Source organism: Copadichromis virginalis, linkage group LG19 (assembly GCF_057382275.1).
Source record: "Copadichromis virginalis isolate Kocher_CV1m ecotype Utaka linkage group LG19, C_Virginalis_male_GT1.1, whole genome shotgun sequence".
In the NCBI taxonomy this organism is placed as follows: domain Eukaryota; kingdom Metazoa; phylum Chordata; class Actinopteri; order Cichliformes; family Cichlidae; genus Copadichromis; species Copadichromis virginalis.
In genome coordinates, this window is record NC_140636.1 from 16,648,737 (window position 1) to 16,666,821 (window position 18,085).

The 18,085-nt window shown below is 41.2% G+C and overlaps 1 protein-coding gene across 2 annotated transcripts in view; it reads right to left on the reverse strand.

Moving 5' to 3' along the window:
- Positions 1-18,085, reverse strand: part of fndc5a (fibronectin type III domain containing 5a) — a 48,045-nt gene that overhangs the window by 4,565 nt on the left and 25,395 nt on the right. Inside the window, exons 3-5 of one of the 2 annotated variants that reach the window (XR_014916719.1) lie at positions 16,156-16,354; positions 500-589; positions 136-333 (exon numbers count right to left, since the gene is read on the reverse strand). Coding sequence is in view for 1 of the 2 variants with exons in the window: in XM_085441436.1 (XP_085297562.1) it covers positions 200-333; positions 500-589; positions 16,156-16,354 (423 nt within the window). In the remaining variant the exon portion in view is untranslated. The remainder of the gene's footprint in view (positions 1-135; positions 334-499; positions 590-16,155; positions 16,355-18,085) is intronic. The other variant, XM_085441436.1, reaches the window with a different exon arrangement.

Below are 18,085 nucleotides of genomic sequence, written 5' to 3' on the forward strand. Positions count from 1 at the left end.
CTGATGCTGCGTAGTCATGCACGTAATGGCGCCATGTTGGAGCAATGTTCAGCTTTAGCCTGACGCTCAGATGACACCATGGGAGCGTATGAAGTGTCAGTGGAAAAAAGTCTAGAAGTGGCCGGGACCATTCACCTGCCCGGCGCCGCTGAGGGGGAGACACCCGGGGAGAGGAGGAGGGGAGGGGGGTGGGTTATACCTTACTGCGCAACAGCCCCCCCGTCGGATGCTCGGGAGTGCTGCACTCTGAGGAGTTTTTGGCTTTGTCCTTGTTGTTGTTCGGCTCGTTGTCTTTGATTATGTCATACTGGCGACAGAAGAGGGCGATCACACCTGGGGGAGAGATGGTTCGCATTCATGATCGGACAAATCTGGGTATTGTTATCGTCTAAACATTAAAAGCTGGATTTTGTGTTGTATTTACAGAAAATTGGGAAAATCGAGTGTAATCCACACAAAGGCCGTCTGATCCTGGTTTACTGAACAGGTTTGTCCTCACCTGCCCACATGATGAGTACCACCACGATGATGATGAGCTCCCCAGCCCGCAGCTGGGTCGTCTGTCCCACTTCCTCCATTGTTACTTCGTCTAAAAAAGATTTTAGAGGAAACAGGAAATTAGCCTATATTAAAAAACTAACATTATAGAGAATATATATTACAGTGGTATCTCATTTATCCGCAATAGATAAAATCTGCGAAGTAGCCAACTTTATTTTTTATTATATTATAGACGTTTTAAGGCTTTAAAACCCCTCACCACACACTTTTTACACTTTTCTCAGACAGGCATGAACATTTTCACACTGTTCTCTCTTGTTTAAACACTCAAAGTTCAAACCTTTGTAGAAAATAAGTCCAGTATTATAGAATGAAACCAAAGACACCTGCAGGTGTTTTTTTGACATTTCTGTGTTTGTTGGGGAGAAAACGTACAAACATACAGTACAGCACTTCAGAGTCACACTGCTAGCGATCGAAGATTTATGTAAATTTGAAAAGCTGAATGAATTCTGTACAGGAGTGAACTACGTTATAGCGAGGGACCATGCCCTTCATGCATAGTGGTCACAACATAGGACAGCTATTGCAAAGTATTTCTGTCAGTGTTGATGGTATACTTGCACATAAACCACAACATTAGACACACTGATGTGTCACTCCATACCCTGGTGATGTCTACCTAAGTGCACATGTAATTTAAAAAAAAAAAACACAAATGAGAAAAAAAAGTTCAAGAATCTTTTATTCATGATGAATAAAGATACTAATATATAAAGATACTAGTATCTATAATAAAGATACTAATATCTAAGATACTAGTTAGTTAGCTATAATAAAGTAATATCTTACTAGTATCTTAGATATTGGTAGATATTGGTAAGATATTGGTATCTTTATCTCTATCCTCTATTGGTAAGTTTATCCTCTGTAAAACAGGCCATTTTAGTTCCTTTTCCCATCTCTTTTAGCCAACTTTCTAAAGCCAAGATCAGAGGAAAACTGTCTGAAACAGTGTTTGGTGAGAGCAGGGTCAAGTCTGACCTCAATTGTACATATTCATTATATGTAGCTGCAACTGCAGCAGCTATCCGAAAGCAGCTGGATAGCGTAGCGGTAAAGCTACATGTCTTTGGAACAGGAGTCACAAGTTCGATTCTTGCTTGGGTGCGTCTGTATCCAGTAAGCAGTGAGGATTCCATTCCTATGCAATCGTCCACAACACACATGCTACGGCAAGGGGGAGCCGGGATGCTAAGACAGGGGGTATATCGTCCTCCCTGAGGTCGGCAACGTCAGGAAGAAGCAACATGAGTGTTTTAGCTAAGAATGTGAGGTTTAGTTGAGAGAGAGAGAGATCAAGAATACTGAGAGCACAATGAGAGTTCTAAGAGTACTGAACTGGTGGCCATAATTCTCAAAGGCTACGTGGTGTTAGGAGAACTATTACTCAAGATGCTCAACAGCAGGCTAAGATAATCAAATTACCTGTGTAACTGGATTACTTTTTTGAGACACGACAGAGTAAAAAATAGGTTCTTGATTCTAAATAAATACTTTTTTTTCTACTTCCATGTGTTAACATCCTACACAGGTAATTTGATTATCTTAGCCTGCTGTTGCTTTTGAGTAATGTCTCCTAACACCACATAGCCTTTGAAGGATGCCACCAGTTCAGTACTCTTGGACTCTCATTGTGCTCTCAATATTCTTGATCTCTCTCTCAACAAACCAACATTCTAAGCTGAAAAGACTCATGTTGCTTCTTCCTGACGTTGCCAACCTCGGGGAGGACGATATCCCCCGTCTTGGCGTCCTGACTCCTCCTTGCCGTAGCACATGTGTTGTACTTCATCACCATGAGAGATAAGCACTGGACTTGAAGAGGACTTGAACTTGTGACTCCCACCCCAAAGGCTTAGAGTCTTACCACTACACTATCCAGCTGATATCAACATGAACATCAATATATATATATCACATCTTGTATTAATGTTGCCATGTAGCCATTTTCACACCTTGGCTCAGGGTCCATGTCCCTTTTCTCCACCAGTAGCTCTTAGAACTGAAAAAGATTCTCAAATTAAATTTTTATATATTATAAATTTATATATTTATATATTTGTATATTTTTTATAATACTTACTTTATATGTGTATAAGTAAGTATTATCATTCTTCATCATTCATTTGTATCTTTATTCATCATGAATGAATAAACTAGTAAGATACTTAGATATAAAGATACTAATATCTAAGATACTAAGATACTTTATTCTTTAAATAAAGATACTAAATAGTATCTTTATTTTACTAAATACTATTTAGTATCTTTACTAAATAAAGATAAAATAAATAAATATATATACAGTGGGGCAAAAAAGTATTTAGTCAGCCACCGATTGTGCAAGTTCCCCCACTTAAAATGATGACAGAGGTCAGTAATTTGCACCAGAGGTACACTTCAACTGTGAGAGACAGAATGTGAAAAAAAAAAATCCATGAATTCACATGGTAGGATTTGTAAAGAATTTATTCGTAAATTAGGGTGGAAAATAAGTATTTGGTCACCTCAAACAAGGAAAATCTCTGGCTCTCACAGACCTGTAATGTCTTCTGTAAGAAGCTTTTCTGTCCCCCACTCGTTACCTGTATGAATGGCACCTGTTTGAACTCATCATCTGTATAAAAGACACCTGTCCACAGCCTCAAACAGTCAGACTCCAAACTCCGCCATGGCCAAGACCAAAGAGCTTTCGAAGGACACCAGGAAAAGTATTGTAGACCTGCACCAGACTGGGAAGAGTGAATCTACAATAGGCAAGCAGCTTGGTGTGAAAAAAATCAACTGTGGGAGCAATCAGAAAATGGAAGACATACAAGACCACTGATAATCTCCCTCGATCTGGGGCTCCACGCAAGATCTCATCCTGTGGGGTCAAAAGGATCATGAGAACGGTGAGCAAAGATCCCAGAACCACACGGGGGGACCTGGTGAATGACCTGCAGAGAGCTGGGACCAAAGTAACAAAGGTCACCGTCAGTAACACACTACAACGGCAGGGAATCAAATCCCGCAGTGCCAGACGTGTTCCGCTGCTGAAGCCAGTGCATGTCCAGGCCCGTCTGAAGTTTGCCAGAGAGCACATGGATGATACAGCAGAGGATTGGGAGAATGTCATGTGGTCAGATGAAACCAAAGTAGAACTTTTTGGTATAAACTCAACTCGTCGTGTTTGGAGGAAGAAGAATACTGAGTTGCATCCCAAGAACACCATACCTACTGTGAAGCATGGGGGTGGAAACATCATGCTATGGGGCTGTTTTTCTGCCAAGGGGACAGGACGACTGATCCGTGTTAAGGACAGAATGAATGGGGCCATGTATCGTGAGATTTTGAGCCAAAACCTCCTTCCATCAGTGAGAACTTTGAAGATGAAATGAGGCTGGGTCTTCCAACATGACAATGATCCAAAACACACCGCCCGGGCAACAAAGGAGTGGCTCCGTAAGAAGCATTTGAAAGTCCTGGAGTGGCCTAGCCAGTCTCCAGACCTCAACCCCATAGAAAATCTGTGGCGGGAGTTGAAAGTCCGTGTTGCTCGGCGACAGCCCCAAAACATCACTGCTCTCGAGAAGATCTGCATGGAGGAATGGGCCAAAATACCAGCTACTGTGTGTGCAAACCTGGTAAAGACCTATAGTAAACGTTTGACCTCTGTTATTGCCAACAAAGGTTATGTTACAAAGTATTGAGTTGTATTTTTGTTATTGACCAAATACTTATTTTCCAGCCTGATTTACGAATAAATTCTTTACAAATCCTACCATGTGGATTCATGGATTTTTTTTTCACATTCTGTCTCTCACAGTTGAAGTGTACCTCTGGTGCAAATTACTGACCTCTGTCATCATTTTAGGTGGGGGAACTTGCACAATCGGTGGCTGACTAAATACTTTTTTGCCCCACTGTACACTAAAATTATTCTATTTAGTATCTAAATAAAGATACTAGTACTCTTAGATATAATATCTAAGAGTACTAGTATCTACTAATATCTACTAGTATCTTTATATCTAAGACTAGTATCTTATTAGTATTCATGATGAATAAAGATACAAATGAATACTTATACTTACTTATACACATATAAAGTAAGTATTATAAAAATATACAGCTGGTCTCTCTCCTAGCTTGGGAGTCAGCACAGCCTCCCCCTGACCTGGCGTCCTGGCTCCCCCTTGCCGTAGCATGTGTGTTGTGGAAGATTGCACAGGAATGGAATGTAACCCTCACTGGATACAGACTCACCCAAGCAGGAATCAAACTTGTGACTCCTGCGCCAAAGGTGTGTAGTCTTACCGCTACGCTATCCAGCTGCTTCCGGATAGCTGCTGCAGTTGCAGCTACATATAATGAATATGTACAATTGAGGTCAGACTTGACCCTGCTCTCACCAAACACTGTTTCAGACAGTTTTCCTCTGATCTTGGCTTTAGAAAGTTGGCTAAAAGAGATGGGAAAAGGAACTAAAATGGCCTGTTTTACAGAGGATAAACTAAGAGGCTCAACATAGTCCCACTGGACTGTGAAACATTAAAGGCTACTCTAATCCAAGAATAAAAATATGGAGCTGGAAATGAACACAATAGGTCTTCTTTAATTACACCAGCCTTAATGAAATTCCATCTTTGAAGTCATGACCATCAACAGAAAAGTCTGCCTGTGGGTGCCTGCAGACATCCACTGAGCAAAACAACAGCACAAACAACTCTTCCTCAATGCTGAGTGCTGGGGAAGTCACAGGCTTGATATAAAGTTCACTGCAGCGTGGAGAGCACTCTTATTAGATGCAGTGTGTGACATTTGGAGGGCCCGGTGTGGCAGGAACCCCACGCTCCAGTAGCTTTTAGCATCAAGCATCACTGGGGCTCACTGCATTGCTCTAAAACACCTCTGATGCTTTCTGACCAAGATCCAGACACCAGGCGGGTTTTATCTGTTACAGCCATCAATAAGTTCCACTTAGTTTTAATATTTTAGCCTTGTTGGCCTTTTAAAAGTCGTCTCCCGTGGAAAGAGCATTTTGGAAACTAATGAATAGCATTCATTTAAAAGGAGACTGATTTATTTTTTATTTTATTGAGGTCTAAATGTCCATCCTCATGTCTCTAACCCAGAAATCGGTCTCATTACGCTGTGATGAAGGATCTCTCGGTTTTTTAAATGCATCTGGAGGACAGATGAGAGGGGAGTCTGTAGGAGGAGATGTAATTGAGGACACACAGGTGCATCCTTTTCAGAAGTGTTTTTACCTTCAGTGCATAAAAGAGGTGCAGTGCACAGCTGGGACAGATCAATCATGGTTTTAAAAAAATGAAAACTTTTTCTTTCTTAGTTATTTAAGATGATCAGACTTTCTCCTTTTCACTGTCTCTGTGTGATTAAAAACATTATATCCTGTCACATCTTGGCATGCCGTGAATTTAATTAAAAGCGGCATGAAGTATAAACACTCTTCCACCTGAGCTCATAAAATCCAGCTGTAACAAAACTATTTATGATGCAGACACGTCAAACATTTTATTCACATCACTAAAGTAACAGCTCTGAGGCCAGCACGTCTCATTCTGATCAGTGCCTGTTGCATCGACTGTTCTCCACTCACATCTCTGTCAGGTGAGAGGGACTAACGAGTAGAAGAACCAAGGATGGGTGCTTTATGTCTACTGAGGCTTGTTGACATAGGCAGAAAGCAGGACGACCACGCTATAGGACAGCGAGCTCCGTGGTAAAAAAAAATCAGTGGTTACCTGGCAATAGTACTGAATTTGTCCAGCAACTGATTATAGAAGTTGTTTGGGCTAATTATTTTTAATTGCAAGATAGTTGCCAGTTTTCGTTCTCGTGGGAGGCAACTTGCCTCCAAACAGTTGCAGTCTGACTCAGACTGAGTGCAGTCTCGGAAAGATTATCAAAGTTTTCCAAATAATTGTTGGCAAATTTAGAAATGCAGAGAGATTGTCATAAGATTACACTTGGGACTCGACTCAGCTTCTTACCAGTTGATTGCATTGTTGTTATGTTCCCATATCAAAGCAAAGTTGCCAAGACGCTGTGTAATTTTGCAGTTAAATTGCCATCATGCAACAACTGCATCATTATTTGTGGAGCAATTCCTTAATTTCTGTTCCACATTTTCGAGGTTCTGGCTGGACTCTGAAGCTAAAAAGTTTATGTGAGTTTGTGTTTATGCTGATCAAAACATGTTTGCAAATTTCCCTGACTTATACTTGATTGTTATGTTAGCACAAGCAGATTACATGTAAGTGCCAACTCGACCCTATTTAAAGACTAATAGCAGAATGACTTGTTTTATTGCCATTGTAACACACTGTGATGGCTGCAGTTACAGCCACACTGTGGTAATATCCACCTAATATTACCAACAACAACAAGGACACTGCATTCACATTTTCTTTCTTTAGATATAAGATTTAATTTAAAGGATAATAAATAACTGGTTCTGGTTTAGAATTAATTTGCATAACACTGTTCTAAAATAATTGTGCACATTTTAGTTTACACTGTTATTTATGATTGAATCTCTTTGTTTTCTGAGTTACCTTAGTTGCAGCTGCTCCAGTCTCTTCATTGAGGAGCCAAGAGGTGGAAAAGGGGCGGAGCAAGCCTAGATGGAAAACTGCAAATTGGCTCATTCCATAACTTGAGATCATGGGGGGGAATTGGAGTTCGTTATGTTAGTCTCAGTTAGGTTTTGTGTGTTTTACCCCTGTTTTGTGTTTTTGTGGGCTGATCAGCTCACAAATATTTAAGTTTCCCCTTTGCCTCCTTAGGTAAGTAAGTTTGAGTTATCAGTATTGTTTGTTGTTAACTTTGAGTAGAGTTCTGTTATTTTGACCTCTTTTATGGGCCAAGAGTTTGATTTATTTATTTATTTTTGTATGATTTAACCAACTATGTTTTGGGATTAAATAAAAAAAAACTTTTTTTTGGACTTGAACCTGTGCCTGAGTTTCCTTCGCTGCTCGGTCCATCCCACACACCAAAGTTAAGTCCCAGTGGTTGCAAACCTGGCTCCCGTCTTCAAAGCAACCAAAGACTGCAGATTCATTAAACATGCTTGCTATAATTTTGTTTGTGCCAGCGTCTCCAACAACTCTTTTGCCTTGTGTGACTGCAGCTTAAGCTACATTTTTAAGGGTGGCTGTAGCTTAGGTGGCAGAGCAGGTCAGCCACTAATCAGAAGGTCGGTGGTTCGATCCCAGGCTACCTCCTGGCTGCATGCCAAATATCCTTGGGCAAGATACTAACCCCGTGTTTGCCTACTGGTGGTGGTCAGGGGGCCCGGTGGCGCCAGTGTCCGGCAGCCTCGCCTCTGTCAGTGCGCCCCAGGGCAGCTGTGGCTATAATGTAGCTTGCCATCGCCAGTGTGTGTGTGAATGGGTGAATGACTGAATGTAGTGTGAAGCGCTTTGGGGTCCTTAGGGACTAGAAAAGCGCTATACAAATGCAGGCCATTTACCATTTAACATGTGGCTTTAATAAATAATAAAATGTGGTTAGCCTAAAGGATGTAATTACTTCCTCCACCATCCAGTCTTATTTTGTCAAACAATGATTAATTATTTGTTGATATGTCCGGACTGCTGCTGCTCTTTTTTGGCACAACTTAGGAAACATGCAGCCTTTGATTATCAATTCACATTATGTAACTAAATAACATCTCACACTCAATCTTCCCTCTAATTTCTCACGTGTCTGAGCAAACTCCCTGAGCGTCCCTTGGACCACTGTGAGCAACAGCAGACGTGTGCAGTATGGTCACGCCAGCATCGAATCCATCCAAGTCACATGGTTTATTAAAATAATCAAATTACAGCATTTACATTTATGTTCGACTACTTTTAATTAACTGCTTTAGCCCACTTACAATGAAAATTAAAAAAAAATCTTGTTCATGATCTGTGTAGTATTTTAACACTATTGGAAGTAAAAATAACTTGAACTCCAATTTTGAAAACACAACTTTCTTTTCTTTTTTTAATAAAGCTCTGACTTGTATTATGAGTCTGTGGTCTGGGAGAGAGTCTGTAACTCTCTGTCTGCAAAATACAGTATATAATGACCAATGTTGGGCAATTGATTAGAGATGGCACGATACCACTTTTTTATGTCCGATACCGATACGGATATCATAAATTTGGATATCTGCCGATACCGATATGAATCCGATATAGTGTTTTTTAATCAACAAAACTGTTTTTTAAATATCTTGCTGCATTTTGTATAAGTTCATACTCAAGTTTAAAACAACAACTACACTAAAGCTATTCTGTTATACCTGTATACAAAAAAAATATTTCATAGTTCAGCAATACTGATCAATCTAATAAACTTAAACCTACACCATCCTCCCTATTCTGGTATTTTAAAGAGTACTTAGCATAAATATTAAGCAACCTAACTAATAGGGTTCCAACTCCCAGCAACAACAAAAATAAATAAATAAAAAATAGGGAACCACCCCTCACGCTCCACCTCATGATGTTTAATCGACGTAATCAACCTTAATTTGATGCAGTGTGAAAAAAAATGCACAGAAATCAATTATTTTTCAAGAAATATTAAATAGATTCAACATCTTTCTTCAACAAAATTGCAGACTGCACAGATGGTACCTTCCCAAAGGAAAAACTACTATAGCTTACTAGGGTGTATATATTAGACTTAATAGTTACTATATACAATAATTGACTTCTATTCATTTTACATCAAATTAAAACTTTGGGTGTCAGATAATTATTTATTAAAAGCTAGACATTTTAAATGAGAATAAGAAAGAAAAGTATGTCTTTGTGCCCCCTTTTCCCTGTTAATGCCCTATCGGCCCCCCTGGCTAAACTTTGCTAGATCCGCCCCTGCACAGTTACCAGCGTCAGCTACGTAGAAAAAGATCCTGGTGTAGAAAGTAATATTAAATAAATTCTAACAACAGCTTATCAAGCTTAAACGTGCTGCTGTTGTTCAGCCGCTGGTTTCCTCTTTCTGGTGGTTGATTGATTGATTATATAGTTACTTCTTCAAAAAAGTAATTGAGTTTTGCAAACAACAAAGTTTTTTGCAGCTGTTTACCTACAAATGCAGCCAAGGCGTTTTTTTAAACAAACATTTCAAACTATTCACAGAACAATCAGCTGTTTTGCATCAAATCTGATGCCACACAAATGATTTGTGCCACTCCAAAAAATAATTTCTGTCCACTATGAGATAAAGGAGAACAACAGCCTGATACCCGCAGGCCTGACAACAGGAGATGTATCACCGCTGTAACACCTGTAACATTCAGCAGTCGCCTCATTGTTCTGACACACACAACAAAACTACACTACACACTAACTACACAAGATTTGTGCTAAACGTCTCAAATCTCTCACATCTCAAAACACCGCCATCACTCCTAAAACTTCCCCCCCTTCCTAAACAACTAAATGCCGTGTTGCCATATCATTTTTCGACCAATAGGGAAGCGTGGGTTTTTTTTTTTTTTTGTCTTTGCTCACAGGCTTTTGAGCATTTTGCTTATAAAACGCTGTTTTTTCTTCTCACAGTAAATATAAACAATGATAGTATTCAGGAAAAAAATTGCATATATTTTTATCATAACTCTGGTTTTACGTGTCCTCTCAACACAATTTAAAAACTGGTATAAAGTCCACAGTTTTTCCCTCAATTGTTCCGTCTGTCCTGCTCACATCTCCAATGGTTGTACACATTGTCATTAACGTGGCTTCACTCCACAGCAGCCACGCCGTTTTGCTAGCTAAAACACCGGTGTCGGCACATAAGGACGCTGTCATAGCCTGTCAACCACGTTGATTAGCTGCGTATATACGAATGTGAATCGCATCATTGGCTGGACTATGGGATAAGGTGGCATCGTTCTAATCCCATATGGGAGCAGCCAGTCACTTACTGACTAACACTGCAAAACAGAATAGTTTACCTATTTACTTTCATTTCAATTCAGGTTAGATTTTTTTTGTGTGCAATGCAGATTTTCTGTGCGCAGAGACCGTGCCAGCAGTGCGCAATTGCGCACGCCTGCAGCTTAGAGGGAACATTGTTCACACCTGCTGATGAAAGATAAGTTGTTCCTTAAAGGCTGTGTTCATGAGCAGCTTTTTTATATTTACTTTCACCTCCTGCTCACCTGTTTGCCTTTCTTCACTCTTCACTTCCAAACAGGGAAAACAAACAAAACAGAAAATGGGAAAAGTGGTCTTTTAAAAATTATCCATCCATCCATCCATTCGCTTCCGCTTATCCTTTTCAGGGTCGCGGGGGGCGCTGGAGCCTATCCCAGCTGTCATAGGGCGAGAGGCGGGGTACACCCTGGACAGGTCGCCAGTCTGTCGCAGGGCTAACACACAGGGACAGACAACCATTCACGCTGACATTCACTCGCACATTCACACCTAGTGACAATTTAGATTAATCAATTAACCTATCCCCACAAGCTGCCTGATGGAGGAATTGAACTCAGGACCTTCTTGCTGTGCGGCAACAGTGCTAACCACCGTGCCGCCCTTTTAAAAATTAATTTAATTAAAAGAATTGCTTGTCTCATTTTGTCTCTGATTGATGTCATTTTGATGAAGAACGAGTCAGATTTCTCAGCTTTGGCTTAAAAGAAAAAAATCATTTCCCCCCCTTTCTGGTTTCCAGGTCCAGGGTTGTGCTGATTACACGATACTCTCAGTTTCTCTGTCAGGTTCCCGCTGCGCAGTATCCAAACACGAGATGGAGATAAAGAAAATGTTTCACTCAAGATGGATCCTCATAAAAGAACAAGCCAGACTTTTATACACAGTCTCATTCCACCACATGTGCAACCTCATATATTTATGTATACATGCTGGGTATATGTTATCATTCTTTCTGTTTCAAGTTTTAAGCTAAGGTCGGCTAAAAACATCCCAGCTTTCTTCCTTAACGCATATAATTTCGCTTGCTATTGATTTTTCTTATTTCATTATTGGGAGGAAAGCAACTGATTGATTTTTGCCAAATCAAAATCAACTTATTTCTATAAAGCACCAAAGCCACAGGATCCTTCTTCTGTTTTATGTGACTCAAATACACCCCAGGAGTGTTTTTCCAGGCTTCCAGCTGAGCTGACGGTTGCTGTTAAGGGAAATATCTTCCAGTATTTTACTGCAGCCCAGTTTTCACGTACAGATCAAAATTCTTCATGACAAAAGAGAATTTTTTTTTTTTTAAATCCTAGGCTTCGAGAGAGAAGTTTCTACCTTTATTAGATCTGAGGAGACGATGAACCTTTTCACCAGAACTTTTTATTCTCCATGTTTGCGAGTCTGTAAATTTCCTTGAGAGGTTACACAGGTACATCTGTGCCCCCCACACACACATTCTCATTTTGATGTCTTAGTGAGGACATCTAATTGACATAATGCTTACCCTAGGCCCATACCCTAACCCTCAAAAATGCCTTCAAACTCGTGGGGACAGGCTCTTTTGTCCTCACAAGTGACTGCTGGTCCCCACAAGTATAGTAACATTTTAATTTTTGGTCCTCACAAAGATATGTAAAAAAGCCTACACACACGCACACACACACAGTGTGTTTCTGACAGCAGAATTTAATTTTCAGGATTTCTCTCTCCTGTATTGCCGTGGCTGCTTCTGTCAGCCACTCTCTGTTTCCCCTCCTCTCTTCCTGCTGTTTTGTGCACAGGTTGTTCAGTTCCCCCCCTCTCCCTTCATCTCTCTCTTACTTCCTTTGATCTCCCGAAGCTTAAACCCATTGTGAAAGAGGAAACGAGAAGAAATGCGGAATAATCCAGCATTTCAGGCTCATCCTTTGCTCTTTCCACTGAGATCAACGTGATACTGCAGAACAGAAGGGCTGAGCAGCTGAGCGAGGATGGTGAAAGCCTCTCTCTGCTTCTCGGGACATTCGCCTGTCATACAGAGACAAAGGACTAAGAGAAGCACTGAGACGCTCTCCCTCCACACTCTGTACCCTGTGCACTTATCTGCAGTGAAAGACAAACTCCTCTCTCTCCATGGCACATTTTGTCCGTCAGTCATTCTCAATAAGCGAACAGCTCTCGTCCCACTGTCTGGACTCACAGCTTAGCCATTTTTTCTGAAGGGAAATTGGCAGGATTATGAGCGAAAAATGATGTAGTGGTAAATGACGACCATTTGTCTTGTTAGAGAAAGACAAAGTGTTTAATCATAAAAGCCAAACATATCTGGGTGGATTTAAGATCTCTCTAAACTAAAATTACCCTTCATACTAGATACTAGATCCCAAATCCTATCCACGCGATTTTCTAATAAATTACAAAATGTTGACTGAAGAACACCTCCTCATCTGCCATCAAAGCTTTTATTGTTTCAACACAGCTACGCTAATTAAACAGACATCCTTGAGCAAGCAGCGCAAATGAGACAGAGACGGATGTGTGTCGTCGCGCTAAACCGTGAAGCTGTTGTTGAGTAGAAGTGAAGGATGATGAATCACAGACGTGCTCTCTGTGGATATGTGCTTTGTGATAGTTTCAAATGTGTGAAGCAACATTTTTCAGCAAATTAGGGGCTCTGTGTGTGTGTTTGTGCAAAACCTGCAGATTTTTGGATGAGGCAGACTTCCTGCACCCGACTCATTTAAGAAAGCGGGGGGTCGCCCTCTGAAACACAGACATGACCCGTGCTTCTTGACCTTTTGGGAAATAATTTGCTCTCTTACTGAAAGTCACACGAGAACACTACTAATATTCTCTTGTCTGTACGGCGAATACAAAGATTCATCTATCTGTGTTCTGTGTAAAAATCTAACCACATCCACCTATTTCCAAAGCTTACTAATTACATCACGCCTGATTAGTCTGAGCAACAACAAAAGTTAATGTGAAGGAAATACCAGGAGAAAGTTAACTCGGCTTAAAGACAGGAGCTCTTTCTCTATCCTGAGGTTAAGTTGGGTCACTTTTTGTCCTCATTTAAAATTAAAATGCTTTTTGCAAGCTTTTCAGCTGCATGTAGGAAAACAATTGTAAAGCAAGTCCACTTGTTATCACCCGTTTTCAAGTTAGATGTCACTGATTCATCCAGATCAGGAGGTTGGACTGACCTCCTGTTGCCTTTGGAACTGCCTTAATTCTTCATGGCACAGATTCAAAAGGTGGGGAAAACGTTCCTCACAGACAGCCTCAAATACTTGTTGGAGATTTGTCAGCTGCACCATGATGCAAATCTCACATTCTAGCACATCACAAAGGTCTGCTGTTGGACTGAGATCTGGTGACTGTGGAGGCCATATGTAACTTACCAGTTTGCTGGCTGGATACACTGTGATTGGAATTAACATGGTCAGCAACAACACTCTGATAGGGTGTGGTGTTTTAGACAATGCTCGGTTGGTACTCAGAGGGCCAAAGTGTGCCAGAAGCCTAAACTGTTGCTACAAGGCAAGATGAATCCATGCTTTCATGTTGTTTATGCTAACCTTTGATCCGGAAATGACATATCAAACCAGGCAACATTCCCAGTTTTCTGTTGTCCACAGAACTGCTGTTCTCTAGATATTTTACCTTGGGATGTTTCTCTGTAAACCCTAGAGATGGTTGTCTGGGAAAATCCCAGCACAGCAGCAGTTTCTGAAACACTCAGACCCGCCTGTCGGACACCAACCACCACGTTACGTTAAGGGTCGCCCAAATCAAGTTTCTTCCCTATTCTAAATAATTTAGATCATTAAGCTTGTATAAACAAATCAAAATGACCTAAATTATATATACTGGATTGATACTGGTGATTCAAGTTCTTTAATAGCTTTTGTGGTTTATGGATTAAAAGCAGCTGTGTCAACAAAAGCTATGGACTGACAGAATTTGACGAGCTTTATTTTTAGTTATAATTTAATACATTTTTCTGCCCCTGGTGAAACTCAGAGTGTGCACTTGTGGATACGAAGCACTTGTGTTTATTTGGAAGTCATTGTTCTGCCTTTGAGGGTTTTGAAAACAGCAGGAGAGAAGATACGTCCTGACAGTGGCGGTCCTAGCCTGTTTGGCGCCCCGGGCAAACACTTCCTCTGGCGTGTATTTCTGGGATTTCACACAACCCAGGATTCAAATCATGAATACATAATGGGCTTGGATTTACATCATTATGAACCCCTTTCCACGGGTTGTGTGTGAGACATTAAATCATCAAAATATAAAATATAAATTTTAAATTGTTATTGATCCCTTTACCCCTAGTCCTAAAGTGTATATTTATTTTCTTACTCTTCTTATATTTATTGTTTGTTTACTTGCACTGTTGTAACTGGAGCATCATCGTCTTGTCTCTCTATATACTGGACTGTAATAAAGTTTACTTTGACTTCAGCAGCGAGCAGGCGCACTGAGGGCTCTCGCGCTCACTTTTCGCGTACAGAATTTCGAAAAAACATTGGTGCAAATTATAAGTCTGTATCATGATGTCTGGTGTTTTCGTGTTTGTTGTTTTGTTTTTATTTTGTTTTATTTTGCGAGTTGGTTATTAGACGCTGCTCCAGCCGGTCAGAGAATCCCCCGCCGCCCCGCCCTCTCCAGCAGGCGCACCTCACAAACGGAGGGCGCCCTTACTCCCAGCAAATGGGCGATAGAAAACCGATCAGTGCCTGTGCCATTCCCAATATGCGCTGGCTGATGTCGGGGCAGCATGAGTACGAGCAATTAATTTTTTTTGCCGATGTCCGTGATGCCGCCCTCACCACGATGCCGCCCCGGGCGACACGGGCGGTCGCCCGTATCAAAAACCGCTACTGCGTCCTGAAACCTCAAAGAAACGAGCACGTGCACGGACAGAAAGAGAACAGGCTGCTATGAAAGCGCACACATTTATCTGTGCTGTTATTGATTTCTGTAAATTCTTCTCAGCTACACAAATAACACACAGACAACACATCCCGTGCTAATTAGGCCTCGGCGGTGGCGAGAGCATCGCCTCACCGCTCTGCAATGATTGTTTTTGTGTTCTACATGCCTCTGCCAGCCCGCTCAACACCAGAACAGAAGTTCAGACTCTTTCTGGCTCAACACTTTGCGAAGTATCGGAGTGAAGCTGCAGCTCACATGAGACATGAGTGTAAATGAGAGGAAGAATAGTTGGAGAAGCGCCTCAGCCAAAAGCGCATCGATTCCCCACCCCTCACAGCTCCCACTGCTTCCTCCCTGCGTCTGATAAATGCCTTTCCTCATTTTGGTTTACAGTGCAGTTGTGCAGAGCGTGTGCTGGGTGAGGCCACGAAGGCAAGTCGATACACAGTGAAGTATGCATCCCTCTCAGCTCTTCTACTCCCGAGTTGTGGTTAGAGGGGGCAAGCTTCAAGAGCACTTTCTTGTGAAATTTCATTTCATGGTTTGTGTTTCTATTGATTTTTATTGGTCTTTGGACAAAATCAGTCACAATGCTGCCAAAAGGCCAAGTCCCCGCTGCAGTCATGTCTGGAAAACCGACAGATTCAGGGTTTTTTTTCTTTTAAGTGTGGACGTGTTGGGTGAAGGAGTGTATTTGTGTGGATGCGTATGCATGCGTGGCGCTGTCACGCTTCACCTTCACTCTTAGAGGCCTGAGTCTCGGCCTCCTTCGGCGTCCGGAAGCGCAGCGGTTCGCTCAGTGGGCTCGTCCCAGACATGGAGATGGACTGGACATGCACAATGTAGTCTGTCTCTTCCTCCAAGTCCCATAATGCACAGGATCGCGTGGTGGTGTTGACTTCCTGGATGAATCGCAGCATGCGCACGTCTTTCTTCTGTTGGAGGGTGACAGAGAGACACATGCAACCGGCGTTCACACTCACACTTTATTTCACTAAAATTAAACTTAATGTCCGTGGCTCTGGGTTTGCCTGTTCATTTTTTATTTCCGTGTACAGTTTTATAATTCCTGGTCACCTCCTTTGACCTCCCGACTTTGTTACTTTTCCATCCTCTGTATCAGTCTTTCCTGTCTTGTTGGTAATTATAATTACAAAAAACTTACTCTTAAAGCACTTTTCTCAAAATTACAAAGTTTTTCACACAAATTAAACATATGCACATCAATCCCCCCCCTCCCGAGAATACTTAAAAAAAACAAAACAATCAAGACGTGGCTACTCTGATCTCAGTGGTCCCGCCGCTCGGGAGCTCTTTGATTACTAGCCAAGATGCTGGAATAACCATTCACCAATTTAACACCCAGGCACATAAGAAGTAAATAAATCTTTAATGTACTCTGGAGCAAGGCCATTTAGTGCTTTAAAAGTGATTAGTAAGATTTTAAAATCAATTTGGCATTTAACAGGCAGCCAGTGTAAATTTGCCAGAACTGGAGTGATGTGTTCATGGTGCCAGTTAAAATTCACGCAGCAGAGTTCTGGATCAGCTTGAGCCGGTGATGTGAGCTCTGACTGATGCTGTTATAAAAGGTATTATCTCCTTTTATCACAATCAGGATCAGTATCAGACAACTTTATTAATCCCAAAGGAAATGCTTTAGTTATGATGACTGGTATGACTCAGGAGCGGATCGTCTACTAATCTCGAGGTTGGTGGTGCAATCCCCGGCTACTGTAGTCTGCTTCTGAGCATCTGTAAATCCAAATGCATCCATGAGAGTACGTGTGAAAGCTAGGCACAAAATAACACACTTGAATGAGGCTTGTTGTAAGAAAGCGCATTCGGTGCTCAAATAAAAGCCAAGTAAAGTATCTGTCCATTTAGCCTCAATCAAGGCGGGTGAAATAAATGCAACTCAGCAGCTGACAAGAATGATCTAATTCTGGAAATTGTTCTTGTTGCGCTAAACCAGGGGGGCTGAAACAGAGATCGGTTTCAAAAACAGCTCCCAGGTTGGTAGCAGACTGAATGAAAAAAGCTTATTTTGGGCCAAGGTGGTAAATTTTAAGATTTATCTTTGGTGAGTTTAGTTTTCACCATTAAGTGGGTAAGTAGATTACCAACGCTGCTGGTGTTGTTGGATAGTAGAGTGTTGGCAAAACAGTCGCTGAGAGGAAGTGTGCTTATAAAACAAGAGGGCCAAGGAGAGAGCCTTGAGGGACACCACAATTCAAATTTGACAGGGGATCATTCATTACCTGTGGACACAGACAAAATAAATTTAAATACATTTCTAAGTTGTTAAATTGTGTTGATTCTCAGATCTGTCTTCAGCCTGAAGTGATATCCTTACTCATTATGTTTGACCTCCGGATTTAAACATCTGTGTTTTGGACATTTATTGTTAAATGCTGATTTAAGATGGGATGCAAACTGTTTTGGTTTCTGGTTAAGAGATGCCTGGAACAGTTTTAAAATCACAGTCACAACGACCACAGCTAGCACAGTTAGCATTGGAAAAACCACACAAAACTGTGTGGAGGGAGACGTTGGAGAACCATAAGGACTTTTGGGAGCACTTGAGTTGTGCTTGACTTCTGAATTGAAGTTTTAATTGTCAGGTGCATTTCATGTTAGTGTTATAGAAAATAAAGAGTGAATAT